This window comes from Stigmatopora nigra, chromosome 9 (assembly GCF_051989575.1).
Source record: "Stigmatopora nigra isolate UIUO_SnigA chromosome 9, RoL_Snig_1.1, whole genome shotgun sequence".
NCBI lineage: Eukaryota > Metazoa > Chordata > Actinopteri > Syngnathiformes > Syngnathidae > Stigmatopora > Stigmatopora nigra.
Genome location: NC_135516.1, coordinates 13,461,540 through 13,485,578, shown reverse-complemented (window position 1 = coordinate 13,485,578; position 24,039 = coordinate 13,461,540). Strand labels below are relative to the sequence as shown.

General features: G+C 39.3%; 4 protein-coding genes across 6 annotated transcripts in view; 2 read left to right on the top strand and 2 right to left on the bottom strand.

The window, feature by feature from the left end:
• Positions 1-1,932, top strand: part of insra (insulin receptor a) — a 38,455-nt gene extending 36,523 nt beyond the window's left edge. Inside the window, exon 21 of the mRNA XM_077724533.1 lies at positions 41-1,932. Within this exon, the coding sequence (XP_077580659.1) occupies positions 41-377 (337 nt within the window). The 3' untranslated portion in view covers positions 378-1,932. The remainder of the gene's footprint in view (positions 1-40) is intronic.
• Positions 860-19,663, top strand: arhgef18a (rho/rac guanine nucleotide exchange factor (GEF) 18a). 2 transcript variants are annotated; one of them, XR_013327388.1, is made up of 23 exons: positions 860-987; positions 2,514-4,941; positions 7,261-7,353; positions 7,515-7,609; positions 8,246-8,386; positions 8,586-8,836; positions 8,906-9,031; positions 9,912-10,029; positions 10,119-10,370; positions 10,942-11,018; positions 11,117-11,307; positions 11,470-11,528; positions 12,328-12,507; positions 12,573-12,704; positions 13,298-13,386; positions 13,446-13,505; positions 13,575-13,622; positions 13,692-14,144; positions 14,743-15,052; positions 15,151-15,231; positions 15,889-16,072; positions 18,433-18,680; positions 19,511-19,663. XR_013327388.1 is itself a non-coding variant. In XM_077724527.1 (20 exons), exons 3-20 carry the CDS (start codon positions 7,531-7,533, stop codon positions 16,038-16,040), a joined length of 2,799 nt encoding a protein of 932 aa, XP_077580653.1. In that variant the 5' UTR covers positions 4,504-4,941; positions 7,261-7,353; positions 7,515-7,530; the 3' UTR covers positions 16,041-16,574. The 2 variants fall into 2 exon arrangements, 1 of the variants encoding a protein (XP_077580653.1); XM_077724527.1 differs by lacking the exons at positions 860-987; positions 18,433-18,680; positions 19,511-19,663 and having other exon boundaries at positions 4,504-4,941; positions 15,889-16,574.
• On the bottom strand, positions 2,230-5,079 carry m1ap (meiosis 1 associated protein). Of its 2 annotated transcripts, none has more exons than XM_077724529.1 (2): positions 4,763-5,079; positions 2,230-4,057 (listed from the first exon to the last, which is right to left on the bottom strand). In XM_077724529.1, the coding sequence occupies exons 1-2, from the start codon at positions 4,845-4,847 to the stop codon at positions 2,535-2,537; spliced, it is 1,608 nt and encodes a 535-aa protein (XP_077580655.1). In that variant the 5' UTR covers positions 4,848-5,079; the 3' UTR covers positions 2,230-2,534. The 2 variants fall into 2 exon arrangements, with proteins under 2 accessions (XP_077580655.1, XP_077580656.1); XM_077724530.1 differs by lacking the exon at positions 4,763-5,079 and adding an exon at positions 4,462-4,531.
• On the bottom strand, positions 16,766-24,015 carry sppl2 (signal peptide peptidase-like 2). The gene is made up of 15 exons (XM_077724528.1): positions 23,843-24,015; positions 23,064-23,174; positions 22,792-22,974; positions 22,626-22,715; positions 21,785-21,924; positions 21,562-21,704; positions 21,399-21,495; positions 20,607-20,723; positions 19,958-20,039; positions 19,812-19,886; positions 19,690-19,752; positions 19,524-19,623; positions 18,730-18,807; positions 18,488-18,648; positions 16,766-17,739 (listed from the first exon to the last, which is right to left on the bottom strand). The coding sequence occupies exons 1-15, from the start codon at positions 23,897-23,899 to the stop codon at positions 17,596-17,598; spliced, it is 1,641 nt and encodes a 546-aa protein (XP_077580654.1). The 5' UTR covers positions 23,900-24,015; the 3' UTR covers positions 16,766-17,595.
• Between the last annotated feature and the right edge of the window lie 24 nt (positions 24,016-24,039).

The following is a 24,039-nucleotide window of genomic DNA, read 5'->3' as shown; positions in this document are numbered from 1 at the left end:
TCCACTCATAACAACTTCCATGTTTTTCTCCTGTCTCCAGTCACAACCTGATGCAGGTGTGCTGGCAGTACAACCCCAAAATGCGTCCATCCTTCCAAGACATCATCGACATGCTCCGCGACGACCTCCACCCGTCCTACCGCCAACGCTCCTTCTTCTACAGCGACGACAACAAGCCGCCCGAGAGTGCCGACGACTTGGACCTGGACGTGGACAACATGGAGAGTATCCCCTTGGACCCTTCGTCTTACGGCCAACGTGACGGCGGCGGCGGGGGCGGGAGTTACGAAGAACACCACATCCCCTTTGCGCACATGAATGGCGGCAAGAGTAATGGACGCTCAATGGGCCTGCCCCCCCGACATAGCCCTTGCTAACCGGAACTCGCCAAAACTAGTTTTTAGTCACCAACCAATCACACGCTCGATTCATATCTCAGGATTTTTACTCTTTACCACACACACATACACACACTACAGTGCGTTTTTTTGGTTGTTGTTTTTTTATACGCGGAACCAACTGCGTAAAATTGTACATATATAAATAGAAATAGAAAGAAATATCAATATTGCCAATTTGTGGAGTAAAGATTCAACTGTGAAACAAGGCTGCTATCAAACAAACACAAAAAAACAGACATTTGAGGAACTGGGATTCTATCAAATAGGGTTTTTTCCTCATTTTTTTTTTTTTTTTTGCAAGACTTTATCAAGTGGAGCGACCCAGATAAGACAAAAAACTGCGAAAAGACGTTTTTGTGTTAAAAGGCTTCCTTTTTTTGCATTTTGTACCATATAATGAACATTGCAGCGGTGCCTTGAAGTACGAGTCAGCCGATTTTCACCTTTTTTCATTTTTTTTTTTAAAGGACTTTGAAGGAAAAGCGGGAGGATAAAAAAAGTGCCGTTTGATGGCACCAAAACTGCAAAACTACATTTAAGGGAAAGATGACACATTTGACCACGTTAAGGAAGGCCTTCAAAGTATGTAAGTACACAAATTGTGGATTTCTTACGTCTTTTGAGTTAAGAAAAATAACATTTTAAACGCAAAAAAAAACAACCAGCATTGAGAAAATGGCTGCCACGAGAAGCCGCTTCCAGGAAATACTGCTTTTTGTTTTATTTACATGTTTCTCTATGATGACACAGCAGAAAAATATCATGTTTTTTTTTAATCCAATCATTTTTTTCTCCCTTGGAATACATATAATGGTTGTCTTTGCCTTTAACTTGTATCTCAAGGCACCACTAACAAAAAAATGGGGTCCCCCCACTCTGGCATTCAAAAAATTCATTTTCTGATGTTGGGGGAGGGTCAAAGTGACTTTCTTAAACTAAAACTAATGAAGACACATATTTTCAAAAAAAAAAAATTTTTGGTTGAAAAAAAAAAATTTTTTTGGTTGAATTTTTTTTTTTTTTACTCCAAGTTCTCTACAGTATTTCAAAAAATGGCACAAAGTATACAACACCCAAGATCTCTCTCTTTTTCATCTTTGGGTTTTATTTATTACTTTCTATTCATCTACAGTTGAAGGATATTCTCCCAAAAAAAACTAAAAAAAACACCAACATCGACCAATAAGCTGCTTTTTTTTCCTTTTTTGTTTAGGTAGGTGTTTCAAAACAGACCCCAACCGACAACGTATACTCATTTTTTTGTCAGTTTTAACTTACCGTGTATATATATATGGCATATTCATGAAATTTTTGATGTATTTTTTTGTGTGTAAATAGCTCATATTGTTGCTCACAGAACTTTTTACATGTCGCTACGTTTTTGTTTTTTTTCTTTCAAATCCAAACTTGTGAACACGTGATCAACCAACAGCACTTGGTCGTTATTTTTGCTTTATTATGGGATTTTTTTTGATGCATCATCCTCATCATCATCCATAACGAGATCAAATAAAAAAATGTAAATAATGCAGTAAGGTGCATCCTCCAGGAAAGCCTCTACTTAACTTTTATATAGTTTATTTCCAATTTTAGTGAATTATTTTCAACAATGACAAAATGGAACATTCATGCTGTAAATTCTTCCAAAAATATTTGCTAATTATCAGTGAAAAATAATCCATAATAATACAAAAATAATACAAGAAATAGTTAAAAAAAACACATAGTATAAATATGAGGGGGGCAATATCTGACAAAAATAAAAATATTACAGAAAAATTATAAAAAATAAAAACATTAGAATTAAAACAAATGCAGTATATCGAGATAAATTATCATCCTTTGAAAGTATACTAAAAAAGTGTTCATTTTAAATGCCAAAAAAGATTTTTCTAATTAATAGTTGTCTTAGTTCCAATAAGTTTTTTATATTTGTTGAATTCCTTGCCTGTTTTTCAATATACTCTCAAAATATTTGCTAATAGATGTAACAATGTACACAGAACACCCGAAGAACACTACATTCGCCCTAAGGACAAAAAAATGGAATAACAGCGCCCTCTGGCGGCTTTATGGGTCATCCTCCTAACTCAACCTGCTTTTTTTCAATAGGAGAAACCTGGCTTATTCGCTCTATTGGTCTCCCCCTCCCATCCAGCGTCCACGTCCATACTTGGGACCCAATCCCCTTCTACCTCTGGCACCCCCTCTCGTCGGTTGGGCTTGAGTCGGTGGACCCGATTGGCCGAAAGTTGGATCCGAGGACCCCGAACCGCCGCTCTGGACCGGCCGCAATAGGACAGGCTGAGCTTTAGACATCGAGTTGGACTTTCTGAATGACTTGCTTGTTATCTTTTGTCCTCCTAGTGGTGGGTTTTGCGGCCCTCGGCTTGTGGACCTCAAATATGGGTAGACGTTGCCGCTCAGGGAACTGGGGTTCAACATGTGATCCCGGTCTAGTTGACTCAAACAACTGTCAATCAGTTCCACGACTTCTGCCGGACTATCCCGAGTTTGGTCGGGGAATGTGAATGGTAGAAACAACTCCCCACATGTGATTGGACTCAGAAGCATGGCGAGGGACGGGCTAGGTCTGAGGACGTAGAATGAAGACAAAGGAAGACCACTTTGAGGGAGTTCTAACCGCAATACCAGAACTTCTTCGCTACGCTCCAGCGCTTGATTTAGCGCCTGAAATCTGTTTTGGTTCGCCTCAAACTCCTCCCAGTTTTGTCGGCCATTGGTAGTTGGGCGTACAATCGGGGACATCCCGTAGGACAAACTTTGACAGTTCTCGCTAGCGTGGACTGTCTTGACGGCTCGCAATATCTTCGGCGCCTGCGAGGCGGACCATGGAGTCTCTGTGGACTCTGGATTTTTCCAAAGGAGAAAACTGGGATGGATAAGGCACTCTAGGATGTCACATTTGATGGATACAGGATTTGGACATCCCCGTAAGAGAATCTGAAGATGCTCACTGTCTCTTCCATAGTCGTGAAGCCATTGTTTGAAAACGGCTTCCACAGCAAAGACATTGCTTTCAACCTGCTTTAGTTCCACCGGCACTTGACTTTCCGCCATTTCTGGATCTTCAGCTGGGAGTTGATACTCACTCCAACGTTCCCAAGTGTACAACTGTATCACCACAAAACTGACAGATGGCGTCATGATCTCGCCCTTCATTACGTCCCCCAAAAGACGAACCGTGATTCGTCCAGGACGGCTGGTCAACACGGTCACCTGGACGGACGAGATGTTGGTCCTACCGAATCTCACGTCGTCGTCAAGGCGCTTTAGACTAGCGAGCACCACGTCTTGTAGGGATTGGCCTACGCTAGTTGGTTCTGGGGTGACTCCTTGACCTGGAATGGATCGAAGATTATCCACGGCGGTGCGCAAACTGGGCAAGTTGGCCGAGCTGACGCTCAGAAATGGGAGAAGACGGTCCGCCTGGTTGGTGATGGAATATAAGCTGAAAAGAGGAAGACGGCGGGGGCCTTTCAAACTTGCGGCCAGGGTTAGGAAGTTATTGAGGGCATTGCAGACTACTGTACTGGTGTCTGACCACCAGGGCGGCACTGCTTCCACAATTAACAGCCGGGCAGGTTGATGTAGAAAACTAGCACTACCAAAAATGCTACTTTCGTCCATGTCACCTGAAAATGCAAGCGTAAAAACAACATTTGATATTATGCTTGTGTTCTAGTACTGGACATATCACTTGTTAACCCATTGGCTGCCATTGAGGGCGCTAGAGTAGATGTCTAACTATATATAGCCAGTACTGCCTGTTTAACTAAATTAGACGTGTTGTTATCAATGGCAAGCAGTTGAGATAACATAAAAATATTCTAAACATTTAAGCACACAAACAAAACCGTTTTTGAGATTATTTCTTGCCGAATTGACGTAGAATGCTAACAGACATTAGCATTACAATTTTTCTTCATTAGTTGACTACCCTCACTGTATTATAGTACAAATGGAGTAAAAACAATAACTATACATTTATTTTTTTTAAAACATAAAGCTAAACTGAAGAATATAAACGTTCAATTACCTATTTCATCGGAATTTACCACTTGATTATTAATGTGTAGGGCCGAAATTAAAGAGTATTGGCGGAGGGATATCGTTGGTGAGAAGGCAAAAGTAACAAACTAATCGACAGCACAAAGTTAGTGCTATAAATATTGTCATATTTTAGAAACGGTTTTAATTCTTCATAGGACAAAAACAGCCAAGCATGACATGAATAATTTCGAACATTTTAATGAAATATTAATTTCCAGAACTGTCGTGTGTATGTTTAACTGAAAGTGGGCCGTTCCATCTTTTTGAGTGGCACCCCTCCCCTTTACCTGATGAGGCTGTTCCGTGTTTACGGACACCCTCCCTCGCCTTGCTTACACGCCGAAGTGCGCTTGTTCGTCGGTTGCCATCCATCTGCTTTCCACGCTGCCATTATCGGACAAACTTGAGGAAACACGACCACATCGTCCACGAAACAACCTCCTTATCCCCTGGTGCCTCGTTACAGGTAAGAAATACGACCATTGCGGCTGTTTTAAACGAGATCGACATTGTGTTTGTGTGGACAATGTCAAAAAAAACCAAGCTCGATTGCCCAGCTTGACCGGTTTGCAGACTTTAAATGAAGAATAAAATGCTTCTTTTAGTTTTCTAGGGAATTGTGAACGTGTGAAACATGTATGTTTGATACTTGTGGTTTAAAAGTCAACATGGTAGCAAACATCGTCAAGTCACCTGCTGATTACAGAATCGGAAACACCTGTTTTATTTGTCGAAAGTGTTCCTCTTAAATAACAAAGAGCTGACTCGTACTTCTTTCTCTCCTACTTTGTTTATTTTCAGCCTCGAAATCAAGTGTTTTGACAAGTTTTTGTTTGTTTGTTTGTTTGTTTTATTGCTCGTGAGTTGTGCTAGTTTCATATCATGCTGCTCGCGGATTAATACACGAGCAGTTAACCGAGCTCGACAAAAAGTAGTGCGGAAGTTTACAATGCCAAATGCCACGCCCCCGCAATGAAAAGGCAAATTAGGTTAATTACGTTTAAAAAAATCATTACGCTAACATAAACACACATTTGAAAATGTAGCATATTTTTAGATTCATTTGAATTTAATTAATTTAATTTAGTTTTAGATAAAACATAAGTAGACCACTGTTGTCAAAGTTGCGGCCCGGGGGCCAAATCTGGCCCGCCATATCATTTTTTGTGGCCCAGGAAAGTTAATCATGAGTGCCGACTTTCTATTTTAGGATCAAATTCAAATGAAAAATAGATATAGTAATATAATGTCAGATTGGGTTCGAGACGGCGTTTTGCTGGTTTGTCCTAGCGCCATTTATTTGGCTTTGTTTGCTGTAATCTTGTCGTGTTTTTGCAGGGAAGCTGCACACACAAAAAGCACTCTAAATCATTCTACCTTTCCCTTTGTTGTTTTTCCTGGGGTGACGTTCAAGCGACCATATAGCGACAGATGGCTAGCCCACTCTGAGATTACGCCTTTTCGTCTCGTAGCCAATTTTTAACTGCCCCGCTGACCTTTGCTGAAAAAAAATGGCCCGGGAAATTAAATAAATGCTAACTTTATATTTTAGGATCAAATTCATATGAAGAGTATCGATGTATATTACATTTCCTGATTTTCCCCTTTTTAAATCAATAATTGTCATTTTTTAATCATTTTTTTCCAGTTTTTAGTTAAAAATCATTTTGTAAAATCTAAAAATATATAAAAAAGCTAAAATAAACATTGTTTTTGAGCTATAAAAAACTGAATATTCAGGGATTTTAATCCATTTATAAAATAAAAAAAGGTTCCAGCACCCCCAGAAAGCCTGGTGAGAATAATCAGTTGGGAAAATGAATGAAGAATAAAGAAGAGCATGGTGTCACAGGTATGTGACCTTTGGCGGTATGGCAGTAGGAACAAATGCAATAAAACGGGCTTCCCCTTCCAACACTGACGAGTCGTGAGGTCACAGCCACACCTCAAATGTTGGAGTGAGCGCTACAGATGACAGGTCATCCCCCCCCCCCCCCCCCCCCCCCCCACGACAACACACGGAACTAGAACAGCGAGTCTGTCAGGTGGCTTGCAGCAAACCACAGTACACACCGCAAACAACTCAAAAGTTGGGTTGCTTTGCGGGCTGCTTTAATGTCAACTCCATTACACGTGGGCCGGACCATTTTAGATGTAATATTTAGTTGTTTTTTTTAAATAAATGGATTAAAATAACTGGATTAAAACCCCTGAATATTCAGTTTTTTTATAGATCCAAAACAATGTTAATTTTAGCTTTTTTTATATATATTTTTTTTGATTTTACAAAATAGTTTTTGAACTAAAAACACAGAAAAAATTGATTATTTAAATAAATGGATTAAAAGAACTGGATTAAAAGCCCTAAATATTCAGTTTTTTTATAGATCTAAAATAATGTTTATTTGAGCTTTTTTAAAATATATTTTTAGATTTTACAAAATGATTTTTGAACTAAAAACACAGAAAAAAATGGATTAAAAATGACAATTATTGATTTAAAAGTGGGGAAAATCAGGACATTTAATATACATCTATATCTATCATTTTAATTTGATCCTAAAACAGAAAGTCAGCACTCATGATTGACTTTCCCGGGCCACACAAAATGATGCGGCGGGCCAGATTTGGCCCCCGAGCCGCCACTTTCACACATGCTCTCTAGAATTTTCTATGACAATGAACCACGTTTGCCTAAATGCTTTTGGTCCATTTTGTCTCCTTGTCAAATAGGCCTTTCCTTGTTGTATTTCATGTTTTTTTTTCTCATGTTGCGTCCATTCAGCGTTCCCGATGGAGTTCCCGGCGTCCTTTCGGGTCCAAGCATGACAACAAAGCTTCAACGTCATCGTACAAGGGCACTTGGTCACGCTTAAAGGTGCGCCACCGCCATCGCCGCCACTACTCGGATCGACTGGTTCCTCCACATACTCCACACACATTTTGCAACATTACACGCCAGCCGCTGAAAAAAAACAAATACACTTGAACTCCTCGGGCGCCATCTTTGACAACGACCCGCTTTTAACCCATTGATAGATTCATCTCGGCACGGATGGATGATGTGGACGCGGCGAGAGGAAGGCTGGTCTTGGAAGAGTCCCTTTCCCTGACTGAGCCAATCAATCTGGAAGGTCAGCTACACTTTGGCACTACACTGGATGCTTTGAATTTGGCTGCTTAGGCAGAAATATCAGTGCTCCTTCACTATGATGTATGTTATAAAAAAAATCATGTTTTTTAAATGTTTTTGTACTCAAAATGGAGTACAAAATGTTTTTTTTTTTTTTCAAATATGGGGGTAATTTGAATTTGGCTGCTTAGGCAGAAATCGGAGTGCTCCTTCACTATGATGTCAATTATATAAAAAACATTTTGTAATGTTTTTGTCCTCCAAAATTGAATACAAAATATGCAGTATTTTTAATTCACATATGGGGGATGCTTTGTATTTGGCGGCTTGGGTAGAAATATTAGCACTCCTTCACTATGTTCAATCAAAAACATTATTTAAAAAATAAATTAAAAAAAATGTCCTCCAAAATAGAAAACAAAATTTGCAATGTTTTTTAAAAGATAGGGATGCTTTGAATTTGGCTTCTTAGGCTGAAATCTCTGATCTGTGATGTCCGTTATTAAAAAAAAAAATGCTTTTGTCCTTCAAAATGGAATCCAAAATATGCAGTATTTTTTTTCTATTTTTGTTTTCCTCATCTGTACTGCTTGATTAGATGTTACAGTAAGTAATATTGCCTGTACATATCCTCCAGATGGTCACTATTCCTTGCTACGAGATGGGCTGGAACGTGACAGTCGCAGCCTGGAGGCGGAGTCTTGGAGCACGGCGGCTAATCCGGACTACCTAAAAACTCTGGAACGGGATTCCGTCAAAAGACAAGATGTCATCTACGGTGCACTTTACATCTTTATATAACACACTATGCACACACTTTTTAGTCCTTCCAATACATTTTTCCCCAAATAAACCAAATTAATCAATAAAATATGATACAAAAACCGTAGGGAGGTCCCACAATAACAATAATTACCCAAAAATCCCCCTAATTTTTTTTGGTTAGTTTCAAATGCTCTCTTTCTCCATTTTTACAGAGTTAATGCAAACCGAGATGCACCACGTACGCACCTTGAAGATCCTCCGGCACGTCTACATGCACGAGCTTGGCCATTCGCTGCTTTTGGACGAAGACAAAATGGCCAGACTATTCCCCGGCGTGGACGCTTTGCTGATGTTACACCAGCATTTCCTCGATTACCTCAAACTGCGCCTGAGCCAGAGTCAACAAGACGGAAGTGGTGATTGCTACCAGATCACTGAGCTGGGAGACATCCTCATTTCTCAGGTGGTCCAACTAAATGCTTTATTTTTAGTTCCATGTTTTTTTTTTACTGATTTTATTTTATTTTTTTAGTTTTCTGGTTCAGTTGGGGCAAAAATGAAGGAGTGGTACAGTATTTTCTGCAGTCGTCATAGCGATGCAGTCAGCTTTTACAAGGAGATGCTGCAGAATAATAAGAAGTTTCAAAGCCTGGTGAAGGTACGTCACATGCCAAAACTTTACTTTAACTTTGTAGTTTTCGAGATGATTGAGTGGGCGTGGGAGAAAGTATTTTTTTTAAGCCTGGCGGTATGCCAGGTTGTGCTCTTCTGGCCCTTTGCCAGGCTAAAAATATGGCTACAAAAGAAAGTGTATTATCAAAAATGTAGACAGAACTATACTACTGTACTTGCTGGACTATAAGACGCATCAGCAAAAAAATGCATAGTTCAGTGAGAAAAATGTTGTCTAAATAAACACAAATATACACAAATATACTTATATATACACAAATATACACAACTATACACAACTATACACAACTATACACAACTATACACAACTATACACAACTATACACAACTATACACAACTATACACAACTATACACAACTATACACAACTATACACAACTATACACAACTATACACAACTATACACAACTATACACAACTATACACAACTATACACAACTATACACAACTATACACAACTATACACAACTATACACAACTATACACAACTATACACAACTATACACAACTATACACAACTATACACAACTATACACAACTATACACAACTATACACAACTATACACAACTATACACAACTATACACAACTATACACAACTATACACCACTATACACCACTATACACCACTATACACCACTATACACCACTATACACCACTATACACAACTATACACAACTATACACAACTATACACAACTATACACCCACTATACACCACTATACAGAGATATTATTATTTTTTTTTTTAATTGATTTTATCGAATTATCTGCCCTTAGCTCTGACTCACGATCCTTGCCTTTTAGTTGCCATGTATTTTTAACCGTCAACATGTGTCCTCCCAGAAAATTGGTCAGCTAAACTTGGTGAGAAGATTGGGAGTCCCAGAGTGTTTCTTGCTGGTGACGCAGCGAATCACTAAATACCCCGTCTTGGTGGAGCGACTTCTACAGGTCACGGAAGGTAACATTTTCAACGCAATGGCCTTTTCAAACGCTGTCGCTCGTACATACCAGAAAATAAAAAAATATATATTTCCCCGCTCCTCTCAGTCGACGGCGAGGAACACGAGTCGTTGGTCCAGGGATTGGCGGCCATCAAGGAAACCATCTCCCAAGTGGACGAGCACGTGTGGGAGTACCAGTTGGCCTCCCGTCTAAGGGACATTTGCCTTCGGCTGGAGCCCAAGTCGGTGGGCCGGCTGAAGGACGGCCGACTGATCCGCAGGGAGGACCTGATCCAGGGTCAGCGGACCATGTTGCACTCAGGATCGCTCTCCTGGAAATCTTCTGGCAGACACAAAGGTTCAGACCAGCTTATTTTCTATATTGGTGTATACAAAATCACTATCTAGTGCCATTCTGATTTATTTTTTATTTATTTTTTGGTATAGTGTGAGCGGTCCGATTTTTATTTTATGTTTTTGCAGCCCAGAGGTTTTTATGTTGTCCACAAAAGTAAATGTGGGTGTTTTATGATAAAACTCAATGTCAAGAGAATATTTTTTAGTTTAAAAAAGGTGTACTTTTTTATTCCAGTGTTTAGTTTTGTTAAAATTACAGAATATTTTACATTTTCCACTTTTTTTTAAGTAGATCAAATCTAACTCAAAATCTAAACACTTTTTTTCCACAGTAAATCCACATTTTTTTAAATGTCCACATTTTAAATATTCAATAAACTCTTTAATATTTAAATCTATATAAATGAGGAAAAAAATAACAGTTTTTCCTTTTTTTTTATGGAAAATAAATTAAAGAGTATATTTTCTGTCAAGATCCTCAAAAACGAATGCTAAAAATGTTGTCTTTTTAGTAAAAAAAATCGATTTGACTTGCATATGATTTTAAAACAACTTCCTTACTTTTTTTGCAGATATTTATGCTGTGTTGCTATCCGACATGCTTCTCCTCCTCCAAGAGAAAGATCAAAAGTTTACTTTTGCTGCCATGGTGAGTCTCACTAAAAAAAAAAATCTCATCTGGCAACCGCAAGACCAAAATAAAACTGACATCTGGCAACATGGCTTCCAAACCTTGTTCTCACTCAGGACAACAAACCGCCTGTCATCGCTCTGGAAAACCTTATCCTACGAGAAGTGGCCCACTCGGACAAGGCCATGTTCCTCATCTGTGCCTGCACGACCACCCCGCAGGGGGTCTACGAGATGTACGAACTGCACGCCGGCTCCAAGGAAGAACGCCTTGCCTGGATGAGGCGCATGTGGGACGCCATCAACCGGTAAAATGCGGAAAAATTGCTCAAAGCAGTTGCTTGACATTTGAAATGGAGACAATGTTGCATTTTTGAGGGATGGAATCAATAGAATTTGTGCTATTGTTGCTCTTAAAATGTTTCAAATGATGTCAAAATGCTGATTTTTGTGTTGTTGTTGCGGTCCAGTTACTCCGAGGAGGACAAACGTTACCAGGAGCTGTCGAGCCGACTGCAAGAATATCAAGGTGAGAGTTGAGACGTCACATTATTGTCTGTAGATCGAGATACGAGCTTAATTTGTTCCGGGATTGAGCTTGTATGTTGATTTAGTCGTAACTCAAACAAATGTTTCCCATAGAAATGAACGTTAAACAAATGAATTGGTTTCAACCCTCTGAAGAAAATGTGACTGGACGATTGGTCGCTGGTCAAATGGTCACAGAGTTTACTGTTGAAACCAACTCTCAAAATTATATTCATGAGAGAGAGTTTAATATCTAAGTACTGTTTAATATCTAAGTAATGTTGAAAGCAGCTCTCAAAATGATATTCTTGAGAGAGTGTAATATCTAAATATCTACTGTTTTCAACAGTACTTTGATATTAAACAGTACTTGGATATTCAACAGTACTTGGATATTCAACAGTACTTGGATATTAAACAGTACTTGGATATTGAACAGTACTTGGATATCGAACAGTACTTGGATATCGAACAGTACTTGGATATCGAACAGTACTTGGATATTGAACAGTACTTGGATATTAAACAGTACTTGGATATTAAACAGTACTTGGATATTAAACAGTACTTGGACATTAAACAGTACTTGGACATTAAACTCTTTCTCATGAATATAATTTTGAGAGCTGGTTTCAACAGTAAACTCTGTCACCAAACGTCCAGGCAACCAAACGTCCGAGCACCGAAAAAACACCCAAAATCGGATATTGGATATGAAAATCATTTTAATTTGTTCTAATTCGACTTTTTGCACGGCAGCGCGTTCGTAACATAACAAAAAAGACATTTCCAACGAGCAGAGCGTCTGAAGTTGAGAGACGAGCACATCACGCAATTTCTGTCGGAGAAGCTCAACATCTTCAGCTCCATGTACGAAGACTTGACCGACCGAGAGATCCAGCCTCGGGGGCTGTTGCTAAGAGGAGATCCCACTGATCTCCAGCAGGGAGAGAGCCTCCTCAGGGGGGCCATCCATGAAGGTAAAAGCCAACCAACTAAGCCCACTTTCCTTTTTTTTTTAATACGTAATTCCTTTTTACTACAGTGGAGAACCTTCAAAACCTGCTCCTTCAATCCACAAAAGATCCCGCTAACTTCCAGGAGGCCCATCACATGTTAAAATGGAGGTCCCACCAAAATGTTGATGACGCTAACTCGTCTGTAAACACTCTGAAAGGTAAGATGTACACCTGGAATGGCTGGGAATTCATACCTGTAAACTTGTTACTATATTTGATACGTTTTTTGATCATTTCGTCATCATTTTGTGTACCAACTTAAGCATAATATGCGCATGTGCATTAACCTTTCACATATCCGCCTTTTCACTACATAAATATAGCGTGTCAGCAAGCAATGTACCTAGACAGTCAATATGTAAGTGTCATACAGCGACATTTACAGAATTTTTAATTTATTGCATACTGATTGGTCTACTTTGGAGAAAAGTTTAGATTTTTAAGTGCGCCCTATTTGAGTAAATAACTGCCATTTTGCATTTTTTTAATCGCCTAAAAAGGGAAATTGCAATCATTAATGAGGAGAACAATTGGTTGGAATTTAGGTTATTGGTTTGTTTCAAAGGCCGGAGATTTATTTTTAATTTTTATTTTTGACCATAAGGCAAAAAATCTGTAGGGAGTCACTTTTCAGTAAAAACAATCCAGATTTATTCTTGTTTTCTTATTGTCTGTGCAACATTGTCCTATGTTGATCAAGTTTTAGCCAGTCTGACAGCCAATCAGTCTTTTTCTATATGTCGCTAACTAGATGACGGGTGCTCCGACGAAAAGGCGGGACTTGAAACGGACGACTCCCCTCAAAAGATCTTTTTCTACTGCGAGGGCGAAGAGCCGCCGGTGAGTCGCTCGGACGAATCCGTCGCTTCAAAACATGACTTTTTCCCTCTCTCGCAAAGGCCGAAAACGACACTCGGACGTCAGAATGTCCTCAACCCACCAGTCACTTCCAGGCAGAGGTGACGTCCGACGATTGGGGACGAGGACGAGTCCACCTCTCTCCGTCGCTTACCTTATTTCCCCTGCAGGTGGGCGAATGCGTTACGCTACTAGCTCAACGGCTGTACACTTTGCAAGTAAGTTTGATATTTAGACGCCAATCTATGGCGAGAAATGATTCATGGGGAATTTTCGTCTCTCTCCAGGCCGTGGTAGCCCGACAGGATAGTCAAATCGAGCTCGGGCAGGTCCTGCGCTCGCACGGTGGCGCCGCCCTGCTGGAACAGGAGAAGCACCGCAACTTGGAGAAGCACAAAGAAGACCTGGCTAACCTCCACAAGCTACAGGCGCAACATCGCGAGGCGCAGCAACGCTGGGAGAAGGAACGCGAGCGGCAGGGCGCCTACACGGAAAAGCTGGAGGCCGAGTTGCGCCGGAGGGAAGAGGAGTGCGTCCGGCGCGAGGGCGAGCTGGCTCGAGACACGGCCGAGCTGGAGAGGAAATGGGAGAGCTACCAACAAGGTCTGGAACGCCTCAGGGAGACTACCAAGGCCGTGGAGAAGGAAAAAGAGAGCCTCACTCAGGAGAAGGAACGTCTGGAGGAGAAGATGAAGAAGTACGCCGAGGCCGTCAACGCCGGTCATAACTACGACGACCCGGTAAGACACACAAAAAAAAACAACAACAAAAAACGGGTTTTAACGACTATTCGGCACATCCTATTTTTAGCCGCAGTGTCAGTAACGAGTGCTATTTCTTTTTGTCAATACAACCAATTTGATGGCTGTGAGAACTTTGCACTAGTAGTACCAATATACTACAATGGTGAACACTAATTTGGTGCTACATGCATCAAATGCACACTAAAAACACGTTTTTAAAAAGGCAATGGAAGCAAAACTGAGTTGGGTTGTACTTTGTTTAGCCATTTTACAATGTATTCACGTCATCAGCATCCACAAATCCTTCAAAGTCCATTGGGTGTATTGACAAAAAAACTACTACATATCCCTGCAGTCACTGTGCAGTACTTTGTCTACAGTGCGATAGTAGAGTTGGTGTACCCTATCGACTGATTTATTTGATTTTATCGTGATAACAATTCTACTATTGGTCCATATATAAGGCTCACTGGATTATAAGTCGCCCTGTCTATTTTGGAGAACATTTAAGACTCTTATGTGCGCCTTATAGTCGTGAAAATACAGTAATACAACACGGGTCACAATGGGTGAATGAGAATGCCGTCTTTTGTAGCACGGCAACCTGTCCAGCTACCAATCGTTCAGAGGAAGCCTGGCCAACGGCGGCAGCTCACGGCCGCACGTCATGCTGGCCAGCGCCCGTGACACCCCCGCCAAGGAGACGCCACCCAAAGTGCCGCCGCGCAGGGAAAGCATGAGCGTCTCCCAGGCGGTTAAAGCCGAGTTGCCCCTTCACCTGGTCAGCACCACCAATCAGGTACACAAGGTGGTGCAGCAGATCCCCACCAAGTTGGCTACCACGTCCAAGGGGAAGGAGAAGGGATTCCGCGTCAAGTCGTTGCATCGGAGGGCCCACAGCGCAGGTATGTGGTGCCGCCCCAGTAAAACAAAAATATATATATACATGTATATATGTATATAAATGTCAATATAAATGAGCTATCTGTCTCTTTGCATCCAGCCTCTATAGACGTGAGCCAGGTTGTGCCCATCCGAGCCACCGGGAAAGATGGAGGTAGTCTGAGGGCCGTCTCCCAGTCAGGTATAGCAACAATACAAAATGGTCGCCGACTCCATGACAAGCTTAAAAATATGCTCATATCTGAAGGGTAGGTACAGTAATCCCTCGATTATGGCATCTTCATTCATCACAAATTCACTACTTGGTGATTTTGTTTACAGTATTCATTATTTTTAAAATATAGATGTATTTTTTAAGTTCATAAAAATGAGTAAATCCACGCTGAAACTCACAAGTGAAGTTATAATAGGGGTGACTCCAATTTGGAATTGAAAATATATATTATAGCGGACATGTCTGGTCTACATTAACCGCGATATTTGAGGGATTACTGTATATGCGAGCACTGAAGGGAAAAATGCAAAATGGAGTCTTTAAGATTCACTTTCTCATAAATAATCTGAAAATTTTCATTTCCGAAATCCAGTTGTCCTCACTATATCGCCCACTAGTGGCCAACACATGGACTTTTTTTTAGGAAAACAGCCACTTTGTGCAGTCTCCTCCCCCTAAAGGGTTTAGCATATGAGCTAAGCTAACATGCTAATGTGGTATAATAGCCCTGACTAGCACTGTTTATTTTTTTTACTGTTTTAATTTTATCTAAAAATGTGTAACATCAAAAAAATAATTCAGAAAAAAGTGTTCTTATTTGATCATTCCTTTTATTTCACTTAGATGATTCCAAAGTATCGGGACACGGCAGCAACATGAAAACATCGCAGTCCTTCATGCACTTCCGAAGTGGCGTGGAGGCTCCGCCCCTTGTCCCGCCCCCTTTCCCGAAAGAATTACCGGACAAGCCAAAGGAGAAGGTGATATTCCTTTAATTGAGGAGTGGAGAGACTGAGCCAAAATGGAGGTACTCCACTACACACGTATGTTTTTATCAAAACATCAACACTTAAAATAAGGGGGCGGGGTTAGGAGACATTTTTTACAGTGGAGAAAAGAAGGGATTCCATGTTATTGATGTTCTTGCATAGCCAAAAAAATTTGGGGGATGAGTGAATTTTTTTTTCTTTTTTTTTGCAAATGAAAATGATATTTTACTACTTTTTATTTTTAATTTTTAAATATAATGATGTGTGGAAGCTAAGTTGTAGAAAACAGTTTGGAACAAGTAATACTTTTAAATTCAAACCAACAAAAACTGCTGATATATTGAAATATTTTTGGCCTAAACTATTAGTTTATGGCAACATGTATTTAATTCACACGCTTATTGTTATTTATGGTTTTATTGACTTTTGGTAGTTAGTACATTTTATCTGTTAAAAGGATTTTAAAAAAATCCCAATCACGGAAAATACATATTTGAATTACTACCTTAAAAAATGAAAATAAAAATGTAAATAAATCAAGCAATTTGTAATTGCTATTTATTCTATTTTTTTCTATATAAAAAAATGTTTGGCTTATTTATTTCATACAAAGTAATGTATATAGAATTAAATTAATTACCCAATTCCCCCCAAAAAGACAATTAAATTTAATTACGCTTATTTTTATCCCAAAAAAAAAGAATATTTATGCTACAAAGACAACAAAAAAGTGGAGAAAAGGCTAAATAAAAAGTGTTTATTTACTGAACTGCAAAAGTCAAGTTTCATATTTCACTGAAAACAAATCAACTAAAAGGAATACATTAGTTGAAAAAACAAAAAAGCATAAAATAGTACATCATAAAAACATCAACTGAAATTGGATAAAATAATTGCTGTGCATTTTTTTTGTAACAAACTAGCTTGACTGCTGTAGGGGTCCAAAGTGCTGTTTTCCACCAAAATACTGTATCAAGTCTCAACTATCGATTATATTTTTTAATACTAGGCAGAAAATCCACATTGTAGCATGCAAAAAAACATTTTTTTAGTACCACACACCCAAGAAGAATTTATATAAGTATTTAGGATATTAAAAAGTTCAAATGTATAGTCCCATTTTTCCCTTTAAGTATTTTGAAGAAATGGAAAAAAATCTGGCAAAAAATATTGTAGTAATTTGCAACTATGAATAGTTTTCTTGAAAATTCTCCCAAAATATGTCAATTTTTATTTAAAACTTGTAATAAGAGTAAAATAGTGATGAAATTATATTGATGCTGAATTATTTGAACAAAAAAATACCATAAAGTCAGTGTTTTTAAAAGAAATTCCATATTTTTAGTATTAGATTAGTCTACAACATTTTATTTTTATTTCCAGGGGAAAAAAAGTAAAAATAAAAATGTAAAAATTCCCACTTTTTGGCTTTTTTAAGAACATTTTTTGCCAGCTATCATTCCTATTTCAAAACTGAGGTATCTGCTTATTTCCCTATTTAAATGTCCATAATATAACAAGATAGAAAAAAAACAAAAACAAAATGGAGGTGGACACTTTTTTAGTTGAGCTTTTCTTCGTTTTCTACCGCGGGCGTATCAGGAAGGAGACTTGGGTCTTCGTTCCGATCGGCGGCATCGGCACCCCCGGCGGGCTGTGGCGCTTGGGTTTGCGTACACTTGATGGGCGCAAGTGCTATGGTGGGCTTTGAAGGACAAAAAAATATAAAAATATCAAAATAACTCCATTAACTAAGAGCCAATCATCTGAATTAGTAAATAACCCAGGGGTGGGCAAACTTTTGGGCCTGGGGGACGTTAAAAATGTGACAGATGGGCGGGGTCAGAACAAGATACGATACAAATAAAAAAGTGCATCCGTTAACAGTACATATGAAACATAAACAGAAGAAAAAGACTTAAGTATTAACATACTCATCACTCATTAAAGTAAAAAGTACAAAGTAAAGGAATGTATTAAGAAATATTAAAATATTTTTAAAAAAGTAGGAGGGGCTGTAAAACATGAAAAATAAGAGTGGACAGAGCTACTGCCAATGGCTTCCGCGTAACGGCGCCATCTTGGGGTAAAAATATATATTTGGTCAACGTTGGCAGGCCGGATTAAAAAGCCTAACGGGTCCGTATGTGGCCCGCGGGCCTTAGTTTGCCCATTTCTGGAATAACCTAATTTTGTAGTTTTCCATGTTATTTATCAACTATACTAATCAACTTTCCAATTTTTTTTCTCCCACCAAAATATAGGTGTAAAATCTCAACTGACAGACAGCTGAGCCTTCAGCAGCAGACTAGATAACCCTCCCAGAAAAGAAACAAGCAGTTGGAATAATAGGAAATAATTTTAAACTTTAATTTATTCTCTCTTTTTTCTCCTCCAGTTGAAAAAAAAATAGGTTGTATTCCCGTACACGTTTATATCAAAGTGATATTCACCACAAATCCGCTGCCGGTCCAGAACTGCGGCAACTCCCGGCGCCACAGCGCCACCGTCAGGCTGGTGAGCAAAGTGCAAGGCACCAGGTAGAGCAAAGCCGGTTGGCCCATCTGCATCACGGCCAACGCCACGAAGGTGATTAGCAGACCGACGCCGTAAGCTGAGCGGAGGTGGAAAAAGATTTTAAAAATGGTAAGAAAATGTGGGAAAAGCAGGGTTTTTTGGGTGAAAAGGTACGTACCGATTGTACAGGCGACAAAGTAGATTCTGGAGGTTTGCGTCAAAATGTCAAAGCGGTGGCAGTACACCACCAGCAGACCTTGGTAAAAGAAATTTAAAAAAATAATGAATAAAAGTAACAATTACAGTAATCCCTCGATTATCGCGGTTAATGTAGACCAGACATTGCCGCAAAAAAGTTATTATGAGTAATTGTTTTTCACAGATTTGGGGATAAAAATGGTCATATGCATGAAAAAGAAAAATCTGGTTATTTTTATTTGACATTTTATGCTTCAAATGGTTTTAAATTGAAAAATGTTTATGTAAACAAGTTTGAATCCAAAAACAACAAAATGACTGGAATAGCAAATCAAGTTAATCATGAAAAAGTATTTCAGGGGGGGAAAAAAATACAGGCTAACAATTTTCTAGTAAAATAGTACCATATTTTTTGAAGCTCTTAATTCCAACAAAAAATGACTAGTTGTTTTAATCTTCAATTCAAAAATTTGCAACAAAAAACCCCCAAACTACTGATTTGAACCAACAAAAAATTAATCTTCAATTCCGAAATCTGCAAAAAAAACCAACAAAAAACTGATTTGAATCGTACCAAAACAAGTGAAATCATAAATCATGTTTTTTCGAAACCAAAAATACATGAAAAATATTGGCTCCTAAACATTTCTTTTTCTAAATATTCAATGAAAAATCACAGTTTTCAAACCAATTGAACACATTTAATGAGTTAACCTATTGACTATTTTATTGATTTTTTTCTTCATTTTTTTTAAATTCAGGTCACATAATCACCTGGCACCAAGACATCTCCAAATCCCAGCAAGGAGAAAGGCCGATCACACAACGCCAATGGCGACGAATTCAACCTCGGAACCTTGAGCACCATGGGAAGCTGCAAACCAACAAAATCAAAACCAGCCACTCATTTCTAGGCATCAAACCAGCATCAAACACTCACCTTCTCGTGCGTAGCCGAGTCGGAGGGTCCCGCCGCCACCTCCACCATGATACTCTCGCCACTCTGCAAAAACAACGCGTCATGACGTCCATGACACCCTCCTGCCATCGAGACACGCTTACCTTGGTGAAGTAAGGAGTGATGAAGACAAAGAAAACATCATAGACGAAGAGCACCGTCAGTAGTAAAGTGCAAGCCTGCCAGTAGCGGGAGGACCAATCAGGTAAGATGTTTCATAGTCATGTGATCACAGTGTATTTGTTATTACCTTAAATGTAGGAAGTCTGACAGTCTTGAGCATGTAGAGGCAAAAGGCAATCCCCAGTGCGTCCTGCAGTACCCACGCCCACCTGAAGGTTAAAGTTAAGCCCAACGACTACGTTATTTTTGGAAATTGAAGCAATTTTACCCTGAAAATATGTAAATGACAACTTTTTTCTCCCTTTTTACCCCAAATGTAGTCATGTTGATACTAGGGATGTCCAGATAACATATTTTTCCAAGTTGCTAAAAAAAAAGAAGTGTTTATACCCTAGACAAGATTTGTGGGAATAAATTACTGACCCATATCTTTCTTTTTTTTCCCCCCTATTAATGCCCCAAAAGTAGTTATGGTGATTAGGAAGGATTTCCTGAGAACTTATTTTGCAAATCTGCCAATCTGAGACCCAAAAAACATTAAGTAGAGGGAAGTATTATGCTCAAATGTCTTTTATCCACCCAATTTCAATAGAGTTGTCATAGTAATCTAATCATTTAAAAGGGCGGAGCTAAAATAAATGGACACAGTGAATAAACAGGGTTAGCCAATGCAATAAATTGAGCTATTTTAGTTGGAGAGATGTAATAGGTACACTATTAGTTAATGTTGTGCTGATATAAGGTCATCCGAGTCAGGCATAATGGCGGTCACTCACTGGTCCTCGTTGCGGAACACCATCCAGGTAATGCTGACTCCCACACAGAGCGCCGACAGCAGCAGGGCTCGCACCTGAGGACGCTTGTGCAGGTAGGGAAGGTTGTTCTCTGGAATTCTGAACAAAATACAATTGATTTTTTTAGTTATTTTTTAAATTCATCATTGGAAGCGACTCTTACTACTATGTATTAGCACTGTGTTTGGTCTATATTGACCGCAATATTACGGTATTACGAAAAAATGGATTGAGATTTTGCTTATGATCAATTACAGTCATCCCTCAAATATCACTGACAATCCACTCATGGCTACAGGAAGAAAAGGACTTGGACTAAAACTCCAATTATTCTGTTTTTTGGGATTCACATCAAGCGGAGAGGAACTATTTTCACTGTGAGTACCCTATTTAAAGTTTTTATATTTAGATATTAATACATCACTCTTTATGTTTATAGCAGTAATATTTAAATATACACATGATGATTGTACTTCTATATAGGAGCAAAAACATGCATTTTGGTAATTATAATGGGGCGTTTTTTCATTTATCGTGGCCATGTCTGGTCTACAATAAACGCGATATTTGAGGGATTACTGTACCTACCATAAAAAAATATACCGTATTTTCAGCACTATAAGGCGCACCCTCAATGAATGACACATTTTAATTTTTCCATATATAAAGCACACTGGATTATAAGGCGCTCTATCTATTTTGGAGAAAATTTAAGACTTTTAAGTGCGCCTTATAGTCCTGAAAATACGGTATATATACATTTAGCCTTCTCACCTGCACTTTCCGAAAGGAAGACGCCGCACAAAAGGCCAGAGGCAGCTGTACAAACCCACGGAGGACGCCAAGCAGAAAATGCCAATCACCCAAATGGCTGCCGCCGCAAAAGACGTACATCAACACGGGCCCCTGGTGGTGAAAGACGGTACTCGACCCTTACCTAAACTGTCGTAAAAAAAGTAGAGCAGCACCAGCATGCTACAGCACATGACGGTGAAGACGCAAATCATGATCGGCGTCACATCCAGCGTCTCTTCGTCTTGTTTCTCGGCGCCGTCGTCACGTTTGTGCTTCATGTAGCGTCTACGTGGAAATAAAGGTACAGATTTTTTTTTTATATTATTCCCCACGGATTCCATTTTTATTATTCATCGAACCCATACTTGTTCCGGTCTTTGCTGCCAGCCCAGTGTCCGCCCACGGCGACCGTTCCCACCGCCATGAGGAAGATGATAACCATGTTGTAGTCCAGAACTGGTTCGTTGGGGGCATACATGGCCACCAGTCTGCCCTCGTTAAATGTCTAGTACCGAAAATAGCAAAAGAACTTTGTCAAGAAATACTTTTTTGTTCTGCTTTTTCACATTTCAAATTTTGCGGACTTTTAAGGGTTCGTTTTGATGTTTCACAGTTCATAGTACAATGCAATTAAAAATAACTTATGTTGAGACTTGAGCAAAATTATGTATTACACTATTAGATTTACCTTATTTACAGACTATAAAGTGCACTCATAGTTTTGCTGCAACTTACGTCTTGTTTGTTTTTTTCACTCTGATAGCCATTAGCTTGTTAGCATCTTTTTATGCTGTAGTTATCCAAAACTAAAACTTAATGTTACATTACCAGGTGCTTATTTTGACTGTTATATGCGCCTTTTTTCGCATCACTTCAACGTGTGTAGTATAACTTAAAATTTTCCCTTTTGTTGCGACTTATAGTCCGTAGAATACGCTACAAGAATCTACTGAAATAACAATGTGGTGTTTACATTTTGCTTTGAATAGATAACATTTAAAAACTATTTTCTGCCCATCAATAATTCCAAAATGTTAAAAAAATATGTTATTTAAACATTTTGGATTAGGTTATGGTTTTGTTGTTTGTTTTAATGGCATTGGTTGCAAAGTATGTAAATTGCATAAAATTTAGATTTAGGATTTGCGTCAATATTTTTGTTTTGATCTTTATTTGCAGATTTCTTGCACCGAAATGTGGCGTCACCTTGCTTATCTCCAGCATGTCGGCATAGCTGAGCAGCGCCACGGGAATGTCGATCTCTTCATACTGAGTCTTGTTCCCAGCTGGTGGCGTCTAGAAGAAAAGTACAAAATAATAACCATGTCACTACAATTGATAAGGAACCTTCTTTCCATCCACTCATCCTTACCAATCTATCCTTGCTGACGATAAGCAGGCCCTTAGCGCCATTGGTCTGGGCCAGGCGGACCTTCTCATAGAAGGTACAGTTCCCCCTCATCACCATGGCGATACGGTTGGGGAAACCACCTTCCGGGACATCGGCGGGGGAGCATAGGACTGACGTGGTCAAGTCATAAATCTGCAGCCGTGACTGCAAATATTTGGAGAATTATGTTTGTGTTACGTCTTGGCAGAAAAAGGAGAAAAAATGAATCATAAAAATATGATTATCTTCCTCACCGCCTTGTTTAAATCTTGTGGAAGACGTGCCCACTGTGAGTTAAAGAAAATACAGTAATCCTTTCCTTTAATGTCATCACTGAAATGAGCCATGCCATATTCAGCTGCCACTTGGAAACATAAAAAACAGGTCCACAGGTTTCACTTTGACACAAAATGGCCGTTTGTGGGGAAAGTGACTCGGGGAAATAGCCACAGGGCCCTAATTCGGCACATTGGCACCCGTGTAAAACTTTATTGACAATTTATATTGGACAATAGTATCCTGAAATGTCGGAAAGGTAGCAACCTTTTTTAGCTTTTGGGCTAGGGAACAAAAATGGAGCGATGGCACACCTTAAGCCGCATTCCATAACATATAAAAGATGTTGAGAAACCTTATAAACACAATTATAGTAGTTGTGAAATTGCCGAATAGAATATGCTTAAGTTAGAGCATTTCTGCCGCAGTGGGGACTCTTAGCTAGGATGCTACATCAAAAAAGCTAACAACCTTTAGTATTTCAAAGAGAGCCCCGGGGCTAACGTGCTAGCATTTTAAAATGTATTCAAGAATGATTACAAAAGCGATAAGAATATATGCAAACACGTTGTTAGTTGATGTCGAGTTTAACATAGATGCCAGTGAGGGAAGTGTGTTTTCAAGTTTTTCTTCCATTTTAAGCATTGGAGATTGGCAAAATGTTCGTTGTGGGGTAAAAAAAACAACAACAAAACAATGGCTATGGGAGCTTAACGGTGGAAAAAATAAAGAGTCGTTCGAAGTGTCGTCCACCCACCTGATGGATGACAAATAGAGCGACATAGGTGAGTGATCTGAGGCCGAGGACCGTCATGGTGATGCCGGGGGTCCAATTTCGTTGTTGTTGCTCACCCCCATCCAGGAGAAATCACCATCCGGCTTAAGGCAAAGCACCCCGTGTCTGCCAGCTGTCCTAGAGACGCCCCCATTTGCTAACGTCACATCCAGAAGCAT

What these genes read in the sequence shown, in the direction of transcription:
- m1ap (XM_077724529.1), bottom strand. Translation starts at nt 4,847, where the DNA reads ATGGATGGCAACCGACGAACAAGCGCACTTCGGCGTGTAAGCAAGGCG. An exon ending in ACACGGAACAGCCTCATCAG is followed by an intron (nt 4,058 to 4,762) that starts GTAAAGGGGAGG and finishes TTGCATTTTCAG; the next exon opens with GTGACATGGACGAAAGTAGC.
- arhgef18a (XM_077724527.1), top strand. Translation starts at nt 7,531, where the DNA reads ATGGATGATGTGGACGCGGCGAGAGGAAGGCTGGTCTTGGAAGAGTCC. An exon ending in TGAGCCAATCAATCTGGAAG is followed by an intron (nt 7,610 to 8,245) that starts GTCAGCTACACT and finishes CATATCCTCCAG; the next exon opens with ATGGTCACTATTCCTTGCTA. An exon ending in GTCTGTAAACACTCTGAAAG is followed by an intron (nt 12,705 to 13,297) that starts GTAAGATGTACA and finishes GTCGCTAACTAG; the next exon opens with ATGACGGGTGCTCCGACGAA.
- sppl2 (XM_077724528.1), bottom strand. Translation starts at nt 23,899, where the DNA reads ATGACGGTCCTCGGCCTCAGATCACTCACCTATGTCGCTCTATTTGTC. An exon ending in CTCTATTTGTCATCCATCAG is followed by an intron (nt 23,175 to 23,842) that starts GTGGGTGGACGA and finishes TTATGTTTCCAA; the next exon opens with GTGGCAGCTGAATATGGCAT. An exon ending in TCAGACTTCCTACATTTAAG is followed by an intron (nt 19,887 to 19,957) that starts GTAATAACAAAT and finishes CGCTACTGGCAG; the next exon opens with GCTTGCACTTTACTACTGAC.